Source organism: Symsagittifera roscoffensis, chromosome 1 (genome assembly GCF_963678635.1).
Source record: "Symsagittifera roscoffensis chromosome 1, txSymRosc1.1, whole genome shotgun sequence".
Taxonomy (NCBI): domain Eukaryota; kingdom Metazoa; phylum Xenacoelomorpha; order Acoela; family Convolutidae; genus Symsagittifera; species Symsagittifera roscoffensis.
In genome coordinates this window covers 90,964,526-90,981,594 of record NC_087062.1, presented here as the reverse complement: position 1 = coordinate 90,981,594, position 17,069 = coordinate 90,964,526, and the positions used below count along the sequence as shown (strand labels likewise).

Sequence of the window (17,069 nt, the reverse complement as noted above, 5' to 3'; positions counted from 1 at the left end):
GTCGTGGCAGATCTACTATTAGCTCCAAAAACGGCTCATATTTACATTGAAGCGGCGCATCATCGAAGCTTAAGGATTACACTAGAAGAATGTGCGCAGTTGCTGAGCAGTTTCCACCAGTTTTGGTCCTCTGAAAATAGTGTTACGGACACCGGGTTCTCAATACATCAAATGAACATTCAGCTCTCGAAGATAACGTGAGGTTTTTGTTAAAGTGACCTATGATACTTCCAATTGCTATCTTTCCCACCTATTGGTTGCAAAAGTTATATACACATATTCGCACCATATAGTGTTCCTTCAAATTCATAATGCTGGGATATATATATGGGGATATATTTGGTATGTATATAGGGTCCTTAATAGGGAGGATTTTATTTAGTGTTTTTGTTAGCTGAATAGTATTTCACGAAGACAAAATTTTTCAATATTGAATATTTCGAGTAAAACCAATGATTGACCACTCGACTTGCTCCATTCAATAAATGCTTAGAAGATTGTAAGGCTTTGGGATCGGTAGCTGATCAAATAAAACTGAAGATCAGAAGTTTTTTTTTTCAATTTTTGAATAATAGCCAATAATTCAATGCCCGAAACTGTCACATAAAAAAGCCAGCTGAATCTTTTGTTCTTAGAGACAAACTGGATCGAGTTCTTCAGGAGTACCAAAAAGAAATGGAGCTAGAAGAGCAATTGAATTATATTCGTTCAACAACCAAGTTGTTAGACATCTAAAACTCAACCAATGGACCTTTTTTTATCGATGCATTTTGTTTTAAGGTTTTCTCAGCGTTTTTGAATTAATTCGGTGTTGGATTACGATAGACTTGTATCAAAAACGATTGGGTGCTGATACTGCTTTCATTTAACTTTAAAATATTCATTAAAGTTTTTTCATGTACTAAAATCAAACGCTTTCCTTCATAAGTTTACTCAAACAGTGAAATTGAGCGTCTTGCCTGCTGCAGTCTTTTTTAGTGTTGCGATTTATTGTCATAACTGAATAACCTGATTGTTGAGCGGCCTTGGCCGAGCGGGTAAGGCGCAATGCTCTTAAAACAAAACTAAGTCGCAATGCTCTTAAAACAAAGGTTGTGCGTTGAAATTTCTCTTCGGTCCCGGTCGAAGGGTTTCTAATGTCATCCGCCTCCTCACTGTGGAGACGACTACGTCGAAAACCAATGATGACACCCATCCCTCCAGAATGAATGACCCAGCAGTGGGTAGCGCCGGGGCTAATATGAAAGTACTAATTTGTTCAAAAATTTTAAACTATTTGAAGCCGACTGATTTGCACTTGCTTTTGAAGTGCATGTGTAATAATCGGCAACTAGACTTTTCCTTCTGTAAACAAGACTTTTTCCCATAAATAATTTTTCTGACAAATCTGTAAGAATTATCCTTGGATTATAACGGAACCTCACCAACTTCCAAGCCATCCTTTTTGGTCTAGTGTTCGAATCTTAATTTTTATGTTTATTGAGTTTGAAAATTTTTTTTTGGAAAAACGTGAATTGTTGGATTATTGTGTCGTTAATTTTGTCGGCTTTTTCATCCAAAGTACGGACTTTCTTGAAAAAATTCCCTAAAAGTCCTGAAATCCTTAAAAGAGTTTTTAACCATTTTAGAGTGCGGTATCGAACAATTGTGAAGATTCAAGTAATTGAGTATCAAGTTTTGTATTGCAATCTGGGTTTTTCCCCCGACTCATCTAGTGTTAGCTTGTTCTACAAATAATTACACTTTCGAGTGTAGTGTATTAAAACGAGCCTTCTTTTTTTTCCAACCTTACTCGCAACCAAAAGTTGTATTAAATTTGTTATTTATTTGGTAGCGCTTTTGCTATAATCACGATCTGTAGCATTTGGAAGTTTCTTAGCATCTGTTTTCTGCTTTATCTGTGGCTAGTTTTTGTGATTTATTAAGCGTCCGTGTTGGCTGAGTGGTTAGTGCGTGAGACGAATAATTTCTGGGTCGCAGTTAGAATCCGAGACGTAGCCGAAATTTTTATAGTTCGAGGCTATTTTCTAGTTTTTCTTATTGCAATTTATATAGCTGCTTTCTTTGTCATTTTATTGCTAGTGTTTGCGAAGTGCAGCTTCGCCTCTGCGTTCAAATTTCTTTGCTTCCCGTGTGTTATGAGGGGAAGGTGGACGTGAAAATTTTAATTTAGTTTGATTTTTAAAAGGTTTGGTTTGAGGAGTTGCTGCTCAGGTGTTTTCTACCTTGTCACCATTTGGTTAATTTTGTTCCGATGCTGATTTTGCAATCTATTGTTTAGGCTGGGCATAATTTTTCGCTACTATCTGCATTCATTTTGATAGGTCTAGTTGTTTCGTAAGTTGTGCGGAGCTCAGCTACGCCGCTGTGTAAAAGTTCCGTTTTAATGATTAGTTTCAAAGGTTTTCAGGCTTAAACAGTTTCGGCCTATGTTATATCAGTTTAGTTACCTGATAGTATGTCGTTCAAATAGCGTAATCATATTTTTTTTTGTGCTGCGATGGACGTAACCACTTTGTGAGTCAAAATTTCTTTGACAGCAGAAAATTTTCGCAACTTTTTTCATCTCAACGGCATTTTTCCAAACATTGTCTGCCTAGTTACCACTGGAAATATTTTTTTTTTCGAATTCGTGGCTTCTGTCTAATTTTCCATTCGATTGCTTGCAATGCTATTTATGTGCAATGAATCTCAAGTATTGTGAATCTACGTTTCGCCTCTGCTGAACAATTTGTTCCAAAATGCGGCATAATTTTCGATTGCGAGGGGCTGTCCTTTGTTTTATTTCTGTCTCAATTGTTTGGAAGTTCTGAGAATTCAAACGGAAAGGCACTCACCTAAATACATTGAAAGTCGAAAAAAATACGCTGAGAAGAAAAAGTTGTGAAAGGGTTAAGCAACTAGAAACTTGCACGGTTCTTTTTATCTAAGAATGTCCGTTTAGCAGTGCGGTCTGTAAGTAGACAACCGCATATTCATACTCGTCAATAAGTAGATAATAATATTAACCTATCAGGATTAAGATGAGAAAGATAACGTACGAAATAATTAATTGTTTATTTCGTACGTTTGCTTTCTTTTCTCGATTCTGATTGGTTAATATCATTGTAACATAGCGTGTGTGCATAATCTATTGTCTTTTAGATTGGATGCAGTATCTCGCTACGGATGCTTGAACTCGACAGCATTTGTCTACTTACTGACGAGTATGAATATTCGTTTGTCATGTTTCTACCACGTAACCTCCGTTCTGCTTCGTACTGCTGATTATCGGGTACTACTTTACTTGTTTGGCCCCTCAAAAATGCTGTGGTCTATAATAAAAACAGAGGTACAGTATGTGGCTAATTCAAACATCAAGTAGTTTAATTTCTCCATATTGATGTCAAAACGGGCCTAGCGAATCCGGTTACTAGCCCAAAGGCGTAGGATCAAATCCCGTGCTGTATCTTTTTTAGAAAATAGGCGGGACCAATCATCTAAACTAGTTTTGTCACGGAACCAAACAAGTAAACTAGTACCGATTATCTTTCTTTCCTGGTTCTTTAACGGGGCAAGTTATCTTAATATGATTAAGAGCAACTAGATCTGACCAATGTATTACCTTATCTTTACGAGGTTCGAATGATCTGAAAGCGAAGTGGTTCTGAAGTGGAAATCTTTTCATCAAAATGGACAATGATATTATGTGCCCAAACTGTGGGTCAACGAAGGTCAGTGTGCATTTTCAAAGATACAGGTTTTGTCACTTGCAAATGTTTTAGAGTGAAAACTTTGACGCCGCCATATAGGAGCTGCCAGCCTTGACTTCAGTGATTTAGTTATACGTGTTCATACTCAACAATTTGTATGCTGGGAAAAAGTTGTTTTCTCGCGATATTCTTAGAAAAATATGCTTCGAAACTTTTAAAAAGTGCCGAATATCATTATTGGCTTAGTTATTGAGAGGGTACATCCTTTAGCAATAACCGATGGAAACGAGTTTGAATATCGCTTGCAATTTTTGCTGCGCCTTTTTTTTCCTTCAGTGTTCCTGAAATTGTCAACATTAGCTCATTACAAGGTCGCTAAGAGAATCCGATTATTAGTGCCAAAAAACTCGAACTTAATTCATTGAGAATTTTTTACTAGTATTCAGGAGAATTTCTTTTTTGAGCTTTACGAACTTTCATTGTAATTTTTTTTACAGTACAGGAACCCGAACTTGAGACTGTTTATTGGAACCTGTGGTCATTCTTATTGTGAACATTGCATGAATGCCTACTTTTCTCGGGCACCACATCCTTGTAACGAGTGCAAAACAAACCTCACTCTTTCCAGCTTCAGACGTCAAGTGTTTGAAGACGCCTCAGTTGATAAAGAAGTTGAAATTCGCAAGAAAGTGTCGAAGGAGTTGAATTTATACGAGGAGGATTTCAGTTCATTGCGAGAATACAATGATTTTTTGGAGCAGGTTGAAGATATTGTCTTTAACTTGACAAATAGTAGTGAGCTTATAGCCACAAAGTCGAAGCTTGACTCTTTGAAAGAAAAGTATCAGAAGACAATAGCCAAGAACCGTTATAAGAAATTCAGTAAGGACCAAGAGGAAATTAGAAAACAGATTCAAATCGAAAGGGAAACTTTTGAAGAGTTGAGACGGAAAGTAGCGATGGAAGAAATGATGTTTAACCAAGTTAGAAAGAGTAACAAGCAGAATCTACTGAAAGAGCTAGAAACATCGTCCTTGCCTGTCGAAGCAATTTTGAACAAACATCAAAAAAATGTGAACCAACTACTGGAAAAGGAAGAATCAACAAAGTTTGTAGACGAAAAAATAGAGCCAGCTGAATTAGTGGTTGAGAATGAAATTTGTTACAATTATACAGAAGTTGAAATCATGAATTACGGACCCCAAGTTCCGATGATGAAAGAGAAAGAAAGTGAAGTGGATATTTTGAATTATGTAGTGAGTACAACTGAATCAGACGAGGCAGGTGGTTATCATAAAGGTCTGGCTTGCAACAGGGCCTTGACGGATGCTTACAATTGTTTGTTTTATTAGATTTATTTTAGTCGATAATTTTAAAAAATCCCAAACAGACGTCACATTAGAGAAAGTTGTTTTTACTAGGGAAACACCAGAAAGATCCGAGAAAATGCAACACACCGAAAGCACAAAACATGAAAAAAATGAAAATATTATGTTTTTGTGTCTAAAAATTATAGTTGACTGTGTTTGCGTGTTCCAGCTGTTTACACTGAAAAAAATAGCGCCCCCACTAAATGGCTAGAAATAGCGCCCCCACTAAATCCGCTACTGAAGGTCAGTATTTTTTGTGGGCGCTCGCAGTAAAGGAGTCTGAGCGTAGCAATAAGGAGTGGTGCTAATTAGCGTCAGTTAATGTTGTTCCGATCACGAATTGGTAACAAACTGTAATCGTATGTTTTTAATTACTTTTCTCCTAGCGAACTTAGAAACTTTGTTATCGTCAGATGGGGTCAAGTGATATGTCATAGTGAAACCCCTTCAGTCAAGATTCGACCGATGTTTATGACTTCTAATACCGAAAATGGAATTTTTTATCAGATCACCCAGCAAAAAAAAACCTTTTGATCCAGTTTTCCCAAATTAGGTTAATTTTATCAAAAAAGGTTCAAACATGAATTGTTCGTGAAATTTTTCCTATAAAGTTCGCATGTTTAAATGTTTTTTTTTTTCAAAATATAAAAACGTGAAATTTTTCCTATAATGTCAGTTTTTATAACTGTTTTCCAACTTTCAGTTGGCTAAGTTTCTCAATACATTTTCCTATCGATCAATTTTTTCAAGTAAAATGAAGAAAGCTACTAAGTTGCTTCGTGTCTTGTTTTGTATGATGAAAAAAAAAGTTCAATATGTTTTTAAATTTCAATGAACGTTGTGGACAACTTTTTTACCCATGCGATAAGCAAAGTAGTTGGAACCTGGTACTAAGTTTTTCACCGTAAAATTTTTTAAATAAGATTCCGCAGATGTTCCATTTTGCTTCATATCAAATTCAAAATCAATCAACCACACAGCGCATCTGGCGTAGAGGTTATCCACCTAGTTCAGACGACAAAGGTTTGATGTTCTAATCCGGGCGGGACTTGTTTTTTTTTTGTAAACCAGATCTTTTCTGCTTTCGTCCGACTGTTCATTTTTGTTGGCTCTGTTCCCGTAGCACGGACTCTTTTTGTAGGTTCAGCCCACGTCTAAATTCTTAAGTTTCCTTTTTAAAGCTTCATTGTTTGAGGTAATTGAGTTACTAGATTTTAACGGAATTTTATTTTCCGAAATTTTTTCATACAAATTTAATTAGTTATTTTTTTGCTTGTTTTTTGGTTTGTATTTAATCCGCTTAGTGCTATCATATGGCATCGTTGGATAGGCGAAAAAAGTTTCCAATAAGTGTGAGTCTTTTGAGGATTAATTTATAATTTTTTTTGGAACTTTTGTATGAAAATTTTTTTTGGGTTAACACGCTTTGGTTCTATAGAAATGTTAATTTCAATTTTTCTTGTTGTCATCTCTTTACAAATTGATTTTCTTATGGCAAAGATATAAAAATTTTGGTTTATTCAGCTTTCGTCTCATTTTCTTTCTGCTAGTTTTCCATTGTGTTGTGTCGCAGGTAGTGGAAAGCATTGCTTCGCCTCTGGTAGCATTTTTGACGGAATCTTTGTCTTTTATTTAACGGACATCATTGAATTATTCCGTCTATTGTTCTTTTGGCGTTGGAATTCTAAAATTGAAACGTTCTGAATGGCCTCACATCTCGAGTTGTTAGTAATAATGTTTTTGATTTTTTCAAATTTTTTTCTTAATCTTTTTTAGTTAATCTTTTTCAAGAAGTCATTTTTTCGTTTTTTTTGCATTTTTTGATATTTACACAACTATATATTGGCTATGTTTTTTCGTTTGGTTTGTTTATTAATTCAATTTTTACAAAGCGATCGAATTTAATTAGCGGTTAGGATATTCGGTCAAAGATTTGCAAGCTTCAAGTTTGGACAAATCAACCGAGAGCATGCAGACAATTCTGCCACCGAAAGTTTGGCTAAACTTGAACTCAAGTACCGAAAAATAAATAACTTAACGCCAAATGTTAGAATTCTTTTTTAAATCTTCAATAGTGACCGCTGCACTCGCAATGTGTCGCGGGCTTGCCAACAAAGGGTAGTGCTCTATGAAAAATTAGAGCCTTTTTAAAACAAAAATTCTGGTCCTTGAAAAAAACTTCTTTCATTCGATTTTGAAAGTATTTGACTCTTCTCGAAAATTTTCCAACTAAATCTGAGTTCAATCGAAATAACAGTTTAAATCAATCTCTTCATTTTAAGTGGCTACGCCTAAATTTTTTTTACAGAAAAAGCTATGATTCTCGGAAAAGTCATATTTTGATTTGTTGACCGTGTTTTGGAAACTTCTTGACTACTACCCTTAAATTTTATCACGCCAAATCTGATATCAAGGGTTTAATCGAAAGAACAGGTTGTTGAAAGCCTGCATGAACGCCTACGCCTAATTCTTTTTGGAAAAAAGTTCTGGCCTTCCGAAAATTTCTGGCGTTTGAATCTTGGACCCTGTTTTTGGAAGCTTCTTATTTTTTCTCGAAAACTACCCCGCCAATTCTTAGGTTGATTGTTCAATCGAGAAAACAAGTTTGGGAATCTTTTCTGCTGAAGCGGTTAGGACCTAACTTTTGCAGGAAAAAGTTATGGATTGAACTCTTGACGTTTTTTCAGAAAACTTCCGACTTTCAAAAACTATCTATTGTGAAATGAAATGAAGGGTTCAAAATCGAAAAAACTTGTTGCGAGCATTTTTCCTGCAGAAACGGTGACTCCTTATTTTTTGTAAAACTCAAAAATTCTCAAAAACTTTCAATCATCCCAGTTAACTCCTCTACGACTCAGGTTTTGGGCAAAGTCGACATGTTGAAATTAAATTACGTATTTCATCCCGCATAGGTATAACAAATTCAAAAAATTTTAAACAAATACCTCCAGCTTTACCTGTCTCCCAATTTTTTTAAATCAAACTTATTGTTCGTTATTTTCGTTAACTTTTGGTTATTTTTCAACATTTTTCTGTAATAATATGCAGTTTACTGTTCTGAATTCCCAGCTGAAAATATCTAATGATCCAGTGTTCTCTGAATAGGATATTATTACGAAAAAATTGCAAATCGTAAACAGAATTTGAAAATCAAAGAGCTTCAACCTGATATAGATCTTTTTTACGCTTGCGATTAGCAAGCGTTATCAAATTCAAGTGTAGACTTTTTTTCTAGTTAAAAATTAGTTTAACCACACCATTGAATCAGTTAGCTCGACTGTCAACAGATTAGCTCGGCTGTCAATAGATTATCAGAGTACCTGTCAACAGTTTTTTTTGGGCATGTCTGCATTTTAAATGGCCGTTCCATTCGACTTTAATTGTTACTTGTAAATCAACTCTTGTTTTAAGTTTTCTTTTTTCGCTTCAAGGTTTTTGTAAATGGTTTTGGCTGATGCCTGAGAATTCATTGTTTGAGCCACCAAATTTTTTAATCAGGTGGGCGGTGGGTGTAAAACTTGAATTTTTTGGCTCAAAATGTTTTACAGCTAATTTTTTCGGACCAAAGTCGTTTACCCAAGTTTTGTCTGCTCAGTATCCGCTTAGTTACCCTTGTGATAGGCAAGGGTATTGCAATCGGGTACTAGATGTTTCCCCCGTATACAACTTTGTTCTCATGACTCCTTGGTACCTTGGTCCATAAAGAATTGAAAGAATTTTGTGGTGTCTCTTGCATACTTAGCCTGGTGATAAAGAGTACGCCTGAGACGGCATAGTTCCTGAGTTCAAATCTGAACGGGCCAGTTTTTTTTTCAAACGGCAAATATTTCAAAAGAATTTCGGTCTAGTTTTTTATCCGCTTGTTTTGTCGGCTTTGTTGCCACATCTAAGAATTGTTTTTTTTTAGCTTTAAAAAAATTTCACTGTAGTTGCCAATTGCTTTTTAATAATTCGTCCGAATTTAAATTTGCTTTTCCCATTGGTTGTAATTTTACCAGCTTGATTTGAGAAAATTTCAATTTTTTTCTTCATTTTTTGTCTCTTTATCGTATTGATAATTTTTGGGCTTGATTAATATCAATTTTGTGGCCTCTTTTTGCATCGTTTCGACCGGAGAAAATTGTGTGTGTATGCGTGTGTGTTTGTTTGTGTGTGCGTGCGTGTGTGTGTGTGCGTGCGTGCGTGTGTTCTGAGGGGAAAAGGGACTTATCATTTTTTATAAGTTCAGAATTTTTTTTCCGGTTTAAAGGGTTTTTGTTCATGTGTTGGCGGCTTTTTACCGCTTGGTAATTATAGATTGTAACTTAAAATACAATCAACCTTTCGGCGCATTAGGCGTAGAGGTATAAACAACTGCGTGAGACTGCAAAGGCCTGCGGTTTGAATCCGGCCGAGCCCTTTTTTGCAAACTCGAGTTTTTGTGCTTTTTAGCACAGTCTATTTGTGTCGGCTTACTTCCCGTATCTCGATGGTTCAGCTTGATTCGAATTTGCTCTAACCCTCATGCTTGAGACGACAAAGCCCACGAGTTCGATTCCAGTTGAGACCTGTTTTTTTTGCAATAAGTATTGTTTGGCTGATTTAGATTATTGTCTGACTGCTCGTTTTTGTCTATATAGTTCGGCTGAAAGGACTTTTTTGAAAAAGTGGCTTCGTTGTGGCATTCCCAAAGCTCTGTATAGCATTCCATCGGAGTCGAATTTCGAAAGTTGTAAATTGGTTTCCTTTGCCTTTGACTTTTCGGATCTGGTTAACTATATCCACCCCCCCCCCTATGGTACCTTTTAACGAATTCCCCCGAATTTTGTACCTTGTTAACTGCTTCACCCCCTATTGCAATAAGGGGGAAATATTTAACCACATCCGACTTTTCCAACTGTTGGCTAAGTTTAGATATTCAATTCTGATTGGATGAAATTGCAGTCCCTCAGCAAGTTTTCGTTTTTCGGACCAAGTTAACATCCTCCCCCCTAAACGTGTTAAGGGGGGAGGATGTCAACTTGGTTCTAAGTTGGGAATTTTCAGCCAATCAGAATCGAGCATTTTACATGCAGCGCTAAACAAATTTAATATAATTTAAGCGCTGGGGTGGAGGATCATAACTTGGTCCTTTTTTTTCTAAATCGAATCGATCAGGGGATCTCAACTTTATCCGTGTATCTGCTTTGTCTTGATGTATCCAGCAACAGTCTAAACTTACTTCATTTCAGAATCTACATGCTTAGCTAATCCAAAACTATCAATTTCTATCTCTCCTCGCGTGACGGCGACAATGTTAGTCGTCTATCGACCCCTTGAGTCTTTTTGAATGATATAATGCCAGTAATGACTTGGTTTTTTGTGTGCTATTATTGAATTTTGCGACTATCTGGTTATTTTGGAGTTGAAATTGCATTGCAAGTCATAACGCTCTAATTGACTACTATCTTTGCCACGCATTTGTCGGGTTCTGCCACCGCGATGTGTAGTCACTACAACCTGGATTGCATCAAAGCGCAGGACCTGGCCAACTGGGCGGAGGGTCTGGAAGCTCCTTTGAACTCGTACGCTCCCAAGTTCCTGGAGACGAGGAGTGGCAATTTGGCGTCTCTGCTGACAGATGATGAGTTGGTGGGGCGAAGTGTGGTGAACAAGATTGGACACCTGATCAACATGCGGGAGAAGCTGTCGACTCTAGTGCGGGTGCTGTACGATGTCAAGGACGAAACAGTGGAGAGCTTAGTGGTACGATAGATGCAAAACTGTAGAATGATCTTTTTAACTATTTTCCCCTTACGGTACGGTACCTAGGAAAGAATATAATAACCCGATTCACCGGTTGACGACATGAAATTCATCTTTGATTGCCCGATTTTGAATGGCTTGAAGCAATTTTCTGTTAATGAATGTAATTTAAATTCTAAGTTTATGTATTATTTAAATAGTAAGCAAATACGAACGCGCAAAAATGATAACTCAATTAAGTTGAAATTTTTGAAATGCAAGCGACAATTGAAATTGTCAAAAAATACATGCATAGGGGTGGAAATAGTCGTGGAAAAATCGTGCCGCGGATAACTGAATTAGCTACAAATTGGCGACGTGCAGCTTTTAAAAGTGACTGATAAGGTTGTTGCTTGATTTTGTTGTTTGCGTTGTATTTGCTGAATACAATGTGGAATATAATTCCTTGCACGTGAAACAATGAAGCAGTGTGTTATTGCAAATGCAAATTTTGTTTTTACCAATACGGCTTTTCTGAGCGCAGCAGTTTGCATACGAATTCAATGAATTGCATTTCTAGTCGTCGGAACTAGTGGCGTAGTTCTGTAAGTCTAGCTACTTGGACGACAGGGAGTGTGGGATCGGTTCTCAGAGTGGGCCACTGTTGGTTGGTGGCTTGTGTTGATCTGGTGTCCACACTAAGCTCTATGTCAATATGGTTGTGTAGTGCAAGCGACATGACCAGGTTGTATGATGAGAGGCGAACCGGCCCAGGGTGGATACACAGCAGGCAAAAGTCTCCGCACGGAGCGGTAGTTGGACAGCACTAGTGAGCGAGCACCTCTCAACAGCCACTCTGAGAACTGGGACTCAGTCCTATTTTTTCTTTTTTTTTTTCTGTTATTCATTTCAAGTGCTGTTTTTAGATGAAGTACCAGAGAGGTGCGAGGTCTTTGGAGACGATTATTCTGAGAAAGCGGTATGAATTCGCCCCACAACAAGTACATTCGGCCACTCGAGCTACCGTCCCAAATAATGTGCTGAGTCATGTGTGCGACATGTTAGCAACTGGCCGAGAGATCTGCTCGTGGCTGATCAAGGCGCCCTTCAATGAGAGTAGAAGCTATATTGATCTAGCAGAGACGTTCATGGTGACCAATAAAGCAATCGGTAAAAATGAATTATATAGGAGCTACAAAAATTATGGTTGGTTGGTACAAGTGTGTACATATACAAGTCGTACATATAGGGGTCCCGGGGTACTACTATGATAGAGTGGTCCCTTGAAAATAACCAGGTCCCTTGAGAATAAGACACCAAGAGCTCTCAAATCGTTTAATAATTATGATTACGCCATTCAGAAAGATGTCGCAGTATATTTTCAAACAAATTTCATGTTTTGTTACCTCTTAAAACCTCCCCCTCACCATTTTAGGGTTGAAATTAAAAAAAAAACCGCGAATAGTGTTTTTTGATGACAAATAAGTCAACCCAATTATATGGTTGTTAAACCGTAAAACAAAGTAAAGCGACCAAATTTCAATATATAAACAATAGCGATTATATTTTCCAATGTGATAAGTTTCTGGCTGAACATAGTTTGCCAGATTTTTGAAATGAATAATTTATACACAAATTAGTTTTCAAAGTTATAACATGCGAAATGCATGCGGGACCTGTCTATCATAGTTGCTTTTTCGAGGGACCACTCTATCATAGTAGTACCGGTCCCGGTAATAACCAAGTGTGAGAGAGCGGTCCCAAAGGCTCTTTTTCTCCCCCCCCCCCCCCCCCACCAGCGAAATTTTACTAGTAAAATTTTGTTCACATTATCGGATTGTTACATTAATTTTGGGCAAATACCACCATTAACTAACTCAAAATGCACCGGTCGGTCGTTTTAAAGCGTTTTCTCAATCGTAATTAACCTGCCTCATTCGCGCAAACGAATTCGATACTTTAATTGTCATCATCAAAGCACTAAATTGAACAATTTTGAGGCACTCTATCTACATTAGGGACCTGGTTAGTTTCTTAAGACCACTCTATCAGGGGGTTGAGAAATTAGACGATTAGCAAATTAGACGGAGGTACTTAAAAGGAAATTGGACGATTTTGCAAAACTGCAATTGTGAGAAAATAGACGAAAGCGGGAGACTAGATTAAAATTGTTTGCAGACAAATTGCGTTAAAAAAATGAAATTGTTTGCAGACAACAGTTAAATTTCGGTGGCTAATAGTTTTACAAGTCAATCATGCATAATTTATTCAATTCAAAACTCTCCTGTAATATTCGGATTTGACATTTTATGTTCATTTAAACTAATTCTTTTGATAGGTATTGACATTTTATGTTCTTTTTGTATTTGTGAAACTTGACTCTTAAGAAAAAATTTTGTTGGCCCTTTTCATAGCTTTTTCGTCTAAAAAATAAATTTCGTCTAATTTCGTTTTTGTAGCATCCGTCTAATTTGCTTGTCGTCTAATTTCCTAGGCCCCCTCTATCAGACTTGCGAATTTAGTAGGAGGGAGTGAGGATGTAGATATTTTCATGGTAGTAATTTAGGTTACTGCGTTGTTGGTGATCGATGGACGGCAGAACTGGAAGAAGATCTGGCTAAAAAGTGCAGAGACATCCAAGAGCTATGTCGGGACTTCCTGGACGATTGCACAGACTCATCCATCATAACCCCCGCGTTTCTAGAGCAGGTTTGCCTCAAGAGGAAGAACCCCTCAGAAAAACTGGGACTCATGTTCAAACTGTCATTGGAGGGCATTCACGTAGTCTCCGGAATCAGGCCCAACACGCCAGCTGCTCACGTAAATGCCAAACTGGACATTTTTGACGAGATTGTTCAGATTGACTACACATGTGTCACGAACTGGACATTGGATAGTATTCTGAATAAGTTCAAAGCGGCAAATCCTGCTGAAGTTTTTTTGACTTTACGCAAGCGACCAAGGCACATGAGTATGGACCACCAATTGCGACGAATGAAGACTCTTTGTCCCCCTGATGCTCAAAAACAGGCCAAGAGAAGATCAAGAAAGTCTACTATTGAGTCGTTTAACAAACAACCCAGTGCTTCAACGAGTGTCCCTTTATCGTCCGTTATTTCGCCCAAAAAGATTTCAACGGCAGCTGAAAGTAGTCGAGGCTCTTTTTTGAATCAACAAGACGCGAGGAAGGGTTCCGATGCGTTGTCATCCTCACACAATCGGTCTTCGGTAAACCGAACCAGCTTAAGTGCAAAATTGGGATCGCTTAAGCGCAGATCGTCATCGGCGCAGTCGTTACTGAAGGACTCGGAAGAAAAGGTTAAACCAATCATAACAGTTGCCAAGCCAATAGTAGCAGCACCTAGTGCGTTCAGAGAGGAAGTGTTGCCGAGCGTGAGTTCTTGCGATCCAAGTACATCATCAGGTGCTTTGAGCAGTGACCAGGACTCGCAGTCGGGTTCCCAGACACAGTCGGCAGTCATCCAGCCTGTCCAAGAGAAACACACAGTAATTGATCGGCGTGTGTCGATAAAGGACTTAGGCGAGACAGAAATCAGTGGCAATTTGAACCGGAAAAAAGCAGAAAACGACTGGGTTTGCTCGTATTGCGTAATCAAAAATGGTTTCTTTTACGTGTTCGCTTCACCGAAAGCAGAAAAAGCAGACGTCGTTGTTCATTTAAAGGCTGTCGATGTCGAAAAAACTGAACAGCAGGATAACTTCAAGTTCGTTTTCACAATGAATTTTTGTCACCAACAGAAAAAGTTCGTTTTTGCGGCAGAAAATCGTCTTGATCTTGGTCACTGGGTGAACAACTTACACACTGCCAAGCTACTTCTAAACAGTAAAAAATCGAGCGTAGCTGTCAGAAACACTCTTGCTGTAGAAACAGAAATCGATGAATGTTTAGTTACAGAAAATTACAGTTTTGATAAATCGATTCAGGAGGGTTTTGAAAACTTCTCGGAAACGGATGACGAAGAAGAGCCGTCTGAAAAGCCTGGAAGCAGGTTTGAAAAAAGCAGCGAGTCGCTGGATATGTTGAAGTATTCTTTTTTGTCTTCATCGGGTCATAGTCCATTCTCCAGAAGCTCGACCCTCGAGGAATCGGCAGCCGCTGGATTACCATTGCCAGCCGTCCTAGCGCCCACAACAGGATCCGATAACCCCTCGAATCAGAATTTGACTTTGATGCCACTTGGCTTAGCGATTCCTGGATCAAGTGATAGTGTTCATCGGACAAGAAGCTCCGAAACTACTTTTGAATCTGAGTTAATGGAGTCGACCCAAAGTGTGAAGTTAGTTTTGACTTCGGAGATCAATGAGGAATCTGCTGTTAAAGTATGGGAAGAGCCAAGAACAGAAATGGATAGATTGAAAAGTAAGCTGCGAGCTCTCGAAAGGAAACTATTGGCTAAACAAGTTGACCTAGAGAAGATAGAAAGGTTAATTAAGGTTGGGCAAACCGACCCTTCGCAGTTACTGTTGTCGCCAGTGTATCATGAAGAAACTTCAGGATTGACTTGGAACGCACCAGATGAAGAAGAGCAAAGTACTGTTGACACCGAATTATAATTTGCCAACCTTTATAACTAATTAACCGAGTTGTAACTTCCCACTCAATCTATCCCCAAAAACAGATGTGGCCAATGGCCAAATGTGAAATAGTGTTATAGATTGTTTATCAAACCAGAATAAAATTTTTCGCAGATCTTAAAATTTATCAAGTTTACTCATTTACTATTGATTTTTTTTCAAATAAAACTTCAACAAATTTTATAAATTAGTCGGCTTCAATATGACTCAAATGTGAATCAAGAACAGTTTTTGACAGATGTGTTTTGAGTATATCACGGAACTCAGCTTTGAACTACTAGAAAGTTAAAAAGAGTCTAATAGTTTTTGGAGCATAAATGCTTCGAGTTGTTTCTATTCCTTGCCTCAATTTGTTTAATTCATATGATAGAAACATATACCATTCTAAAAACTAAAAAGTATCAGTTGTTTTAAAAAACAGACAGTTTTTCAAAAAAAAAGTTACAAATGAACAAAATTACCCCTTTTGCAGAATTGGAAATGGCTCGAAAATACCCGCGAAAGAACCGAAAAAAGCTCAAGTGGTTTGACCCCTTCAATAGAAATAAACCCCTCGAAGTTTTCGCAGACAGTGACAATGAATCTCCCTCCAAAGTATCTGGATTGTCTAAGAAGAAAAAGCACAGAACTGCTCAGAAAACTTCGAAAACTAGTTTGGAACAGGAGGTACCTCGTAACTTCAAATTGTTCATGAAGGGAATACAAATTCACGAAGACGACGAAAAGAAAAAAGAGGAAGCGAAGAAGAAACTTCTGTTCACACCTGTTGGGAAAAATGTAGCTAAAGAGCTGAACAGACGGAAGTCAAGGAAGATCTCTTCGCTTGAGCAATGGCGGATCGATTCTAGACAGGAGCGCAAAGAAGACAAAGAACTTGATCACGCGGAAAAAGAGTACTTCAAAGATTCATTCCAGCTGAACGAAAGAGTCGATGCACCTCCGTCAGAGTTGAAAACACCTGTTTGTAAATTTAAAAGTCGGCCTTTTCAGACCGTAACTCCAATGAAATCTATTTCGCTTTCGGCCAAGAAGTTAATAAGTTCAGTTAAAAGTGACGTAAAGTTCAAACGTAGGAAGCCTGATTCCAAAATTACCACAGTTATGCCGACGGACTCAAACGCAGACGAATTATCTCAAGAGCGTGAAAGAGTGGTGAAAGCGTACCGGGAGTTGAAATGGAGCAAAACAAGAGCGGCGGCTCTGATGAAAATGGACACTCAGTCGATGACTCCTGTTGAAATTTGAAAGCACGCGAGGTCTGCATAAATCGATGAGTTCTCCCATGAGTTTCGATGAGTTCCTAGAGCAACTGGAGAAGTGACCAATTGCAGGAGGTCTCTCCATCCTATTGTGTTCGTCTAAAACTTCATTTTAATAAATAAATTTCATTTTTGTTTTAATAAAGAAAATACAATAAATTTATTCGATTGAATTTGTTTACTTTCAATCCAGTATATCAAAAATAGTCGAAGTTTTTCTAGCGGTTTAAGCAAGTAGTGTCGTTTCTACATATAGCTCATTCAAAATTTTGATGTATCCGTTCGATTGCCCGAAAAATAAAGAAATTTCAGAGGAGATATAACAAAACAAGCGTATTTATCCAAGACGACCTAAAGTCAATCCGCTTGCATAAAACGATTAGCGGAAAACTAACATTTTGTTTGAGCGTTTTCTACTCTCTTCTCATCATTCCATTGAGATATATGGG

The 17,069-nt window shown here is 37.8% G+C and overlaps 5 protein-coding genes across 8 annotated transcripts in view; 4 read left to right on the top strand and 1 right to left on the bottom strand.

The window, feature by feature from the left end:
- The window catches only part of LOC134852143 (CDK-activating kinase assembly factor MAT1-like), a 138,978-nt gene extending 133,866 nt beyond the window's left edge, over positions 1-5,112 (top strand). The window contains exons 1-3 of one of the 4 annotated variants that reach the window (XM_063868468.1): positions 1,568-3,274; positions 3,619-3,713; positions 4,190-5,112. In XM_063868468.1, coding sequence (XP_063724538.1) covers positions 3,672-3,713; positions 4,190-5,044 — 897 coding nt within the window. In that variant the 5' untranslated portion in view covers positions 1,568-3,274; positions 3,619-3,671 and the 3' untranslated portion in view covers positions 5,045-5,112. Of the gene's footprint in view, positions 1-1,567; positions 3,275-3,458; positions 3,714-4,189 lie in introns of those variants that run through there. The other 3 variants (XM_063868443.1, XM_063868451.1, XM_063868460.1) reach the window with 3 other exon arrangements.
- LOC134852115 (uncharacterized) overlaps positions 1-17,069 on the bottom strand; it is a 380,695-nt gene that overhangs the window by 347,729 nt on the left and 15,897 nt on the right. The gene's annotated exons all lie outside the window — the stretch shown is intronic.
- LOC134852134 (heat shock 70 kDa protein 13-like) overlaps positions 1-17,069 on the top strand; it is a 162,732-nt gene that overhangs the window by 133,862 nt on the left and 11,801 nt on the right. The gene's annotated exons all lie outside the window — the stretch shown is intronic.
- Positions 10,251-16,793, top strand: LOC134852054 (uncharacterized). Its single transcript, XM_063868337.1, has 3 exons — positions 10,251-10,786; positions 11,692-11,935; positions 13,332-16,793. The coding sequence occupies exons 1-3, from the start codon at positions 10,523-10,525 to the stop codon at positions 15,338-15,340; spliced, it is 2,517 nt and encodes an 838-aa protein (XP_063724407.1). The 5' UTR covers positions 10,251-10,522; the 3' UTR covers positions 15,341-16,793.
- LOC134840646 (coiled-coil domain-containing protein 137-like) lies at positions 15,842-16,606 on the top strand. The gene has a single exon (XM_063856605.1). It carries the CDS (start codon positions 15,842-15,844, stop codon positions 16,604-16,606), a length of 765 nt encoding a protein of 254 aa, XP_063712675.1.

Excerpts from the sequence above, each read along its gene's own strand:
- LOC134852054 (XM_063868337.1), top strand. The coding sequence starts at position 10,523 with ATGTGTAGTCACTACAACCTGGATTGCATCAAAGCGCAGGACCTGGCC. Across the intron at positions 10,787-11,691 it reads AAACAGTGGAGAGCTTAGTG|ATGAAGTACCAGAGAGGTGC; the intron begins GTACGATAGATG and ends TGCTGTTTTTAG. Across the intron at positions 11,936-13,331 it reads GGTGACCAATAAAGCAATCG|GTTACTGCGTTGTTGGTGAT; the intron begins GTAAAAATGAAT and ends GTAGTAATTTAG.
- LOC134840646 (XM_063856605.1), top strand. The coding sequence starts at position 15,842 with ATGGCTCGAAAATACCCGCGAAAGAACCGAAAAAAGCTCAAGTGGTTT.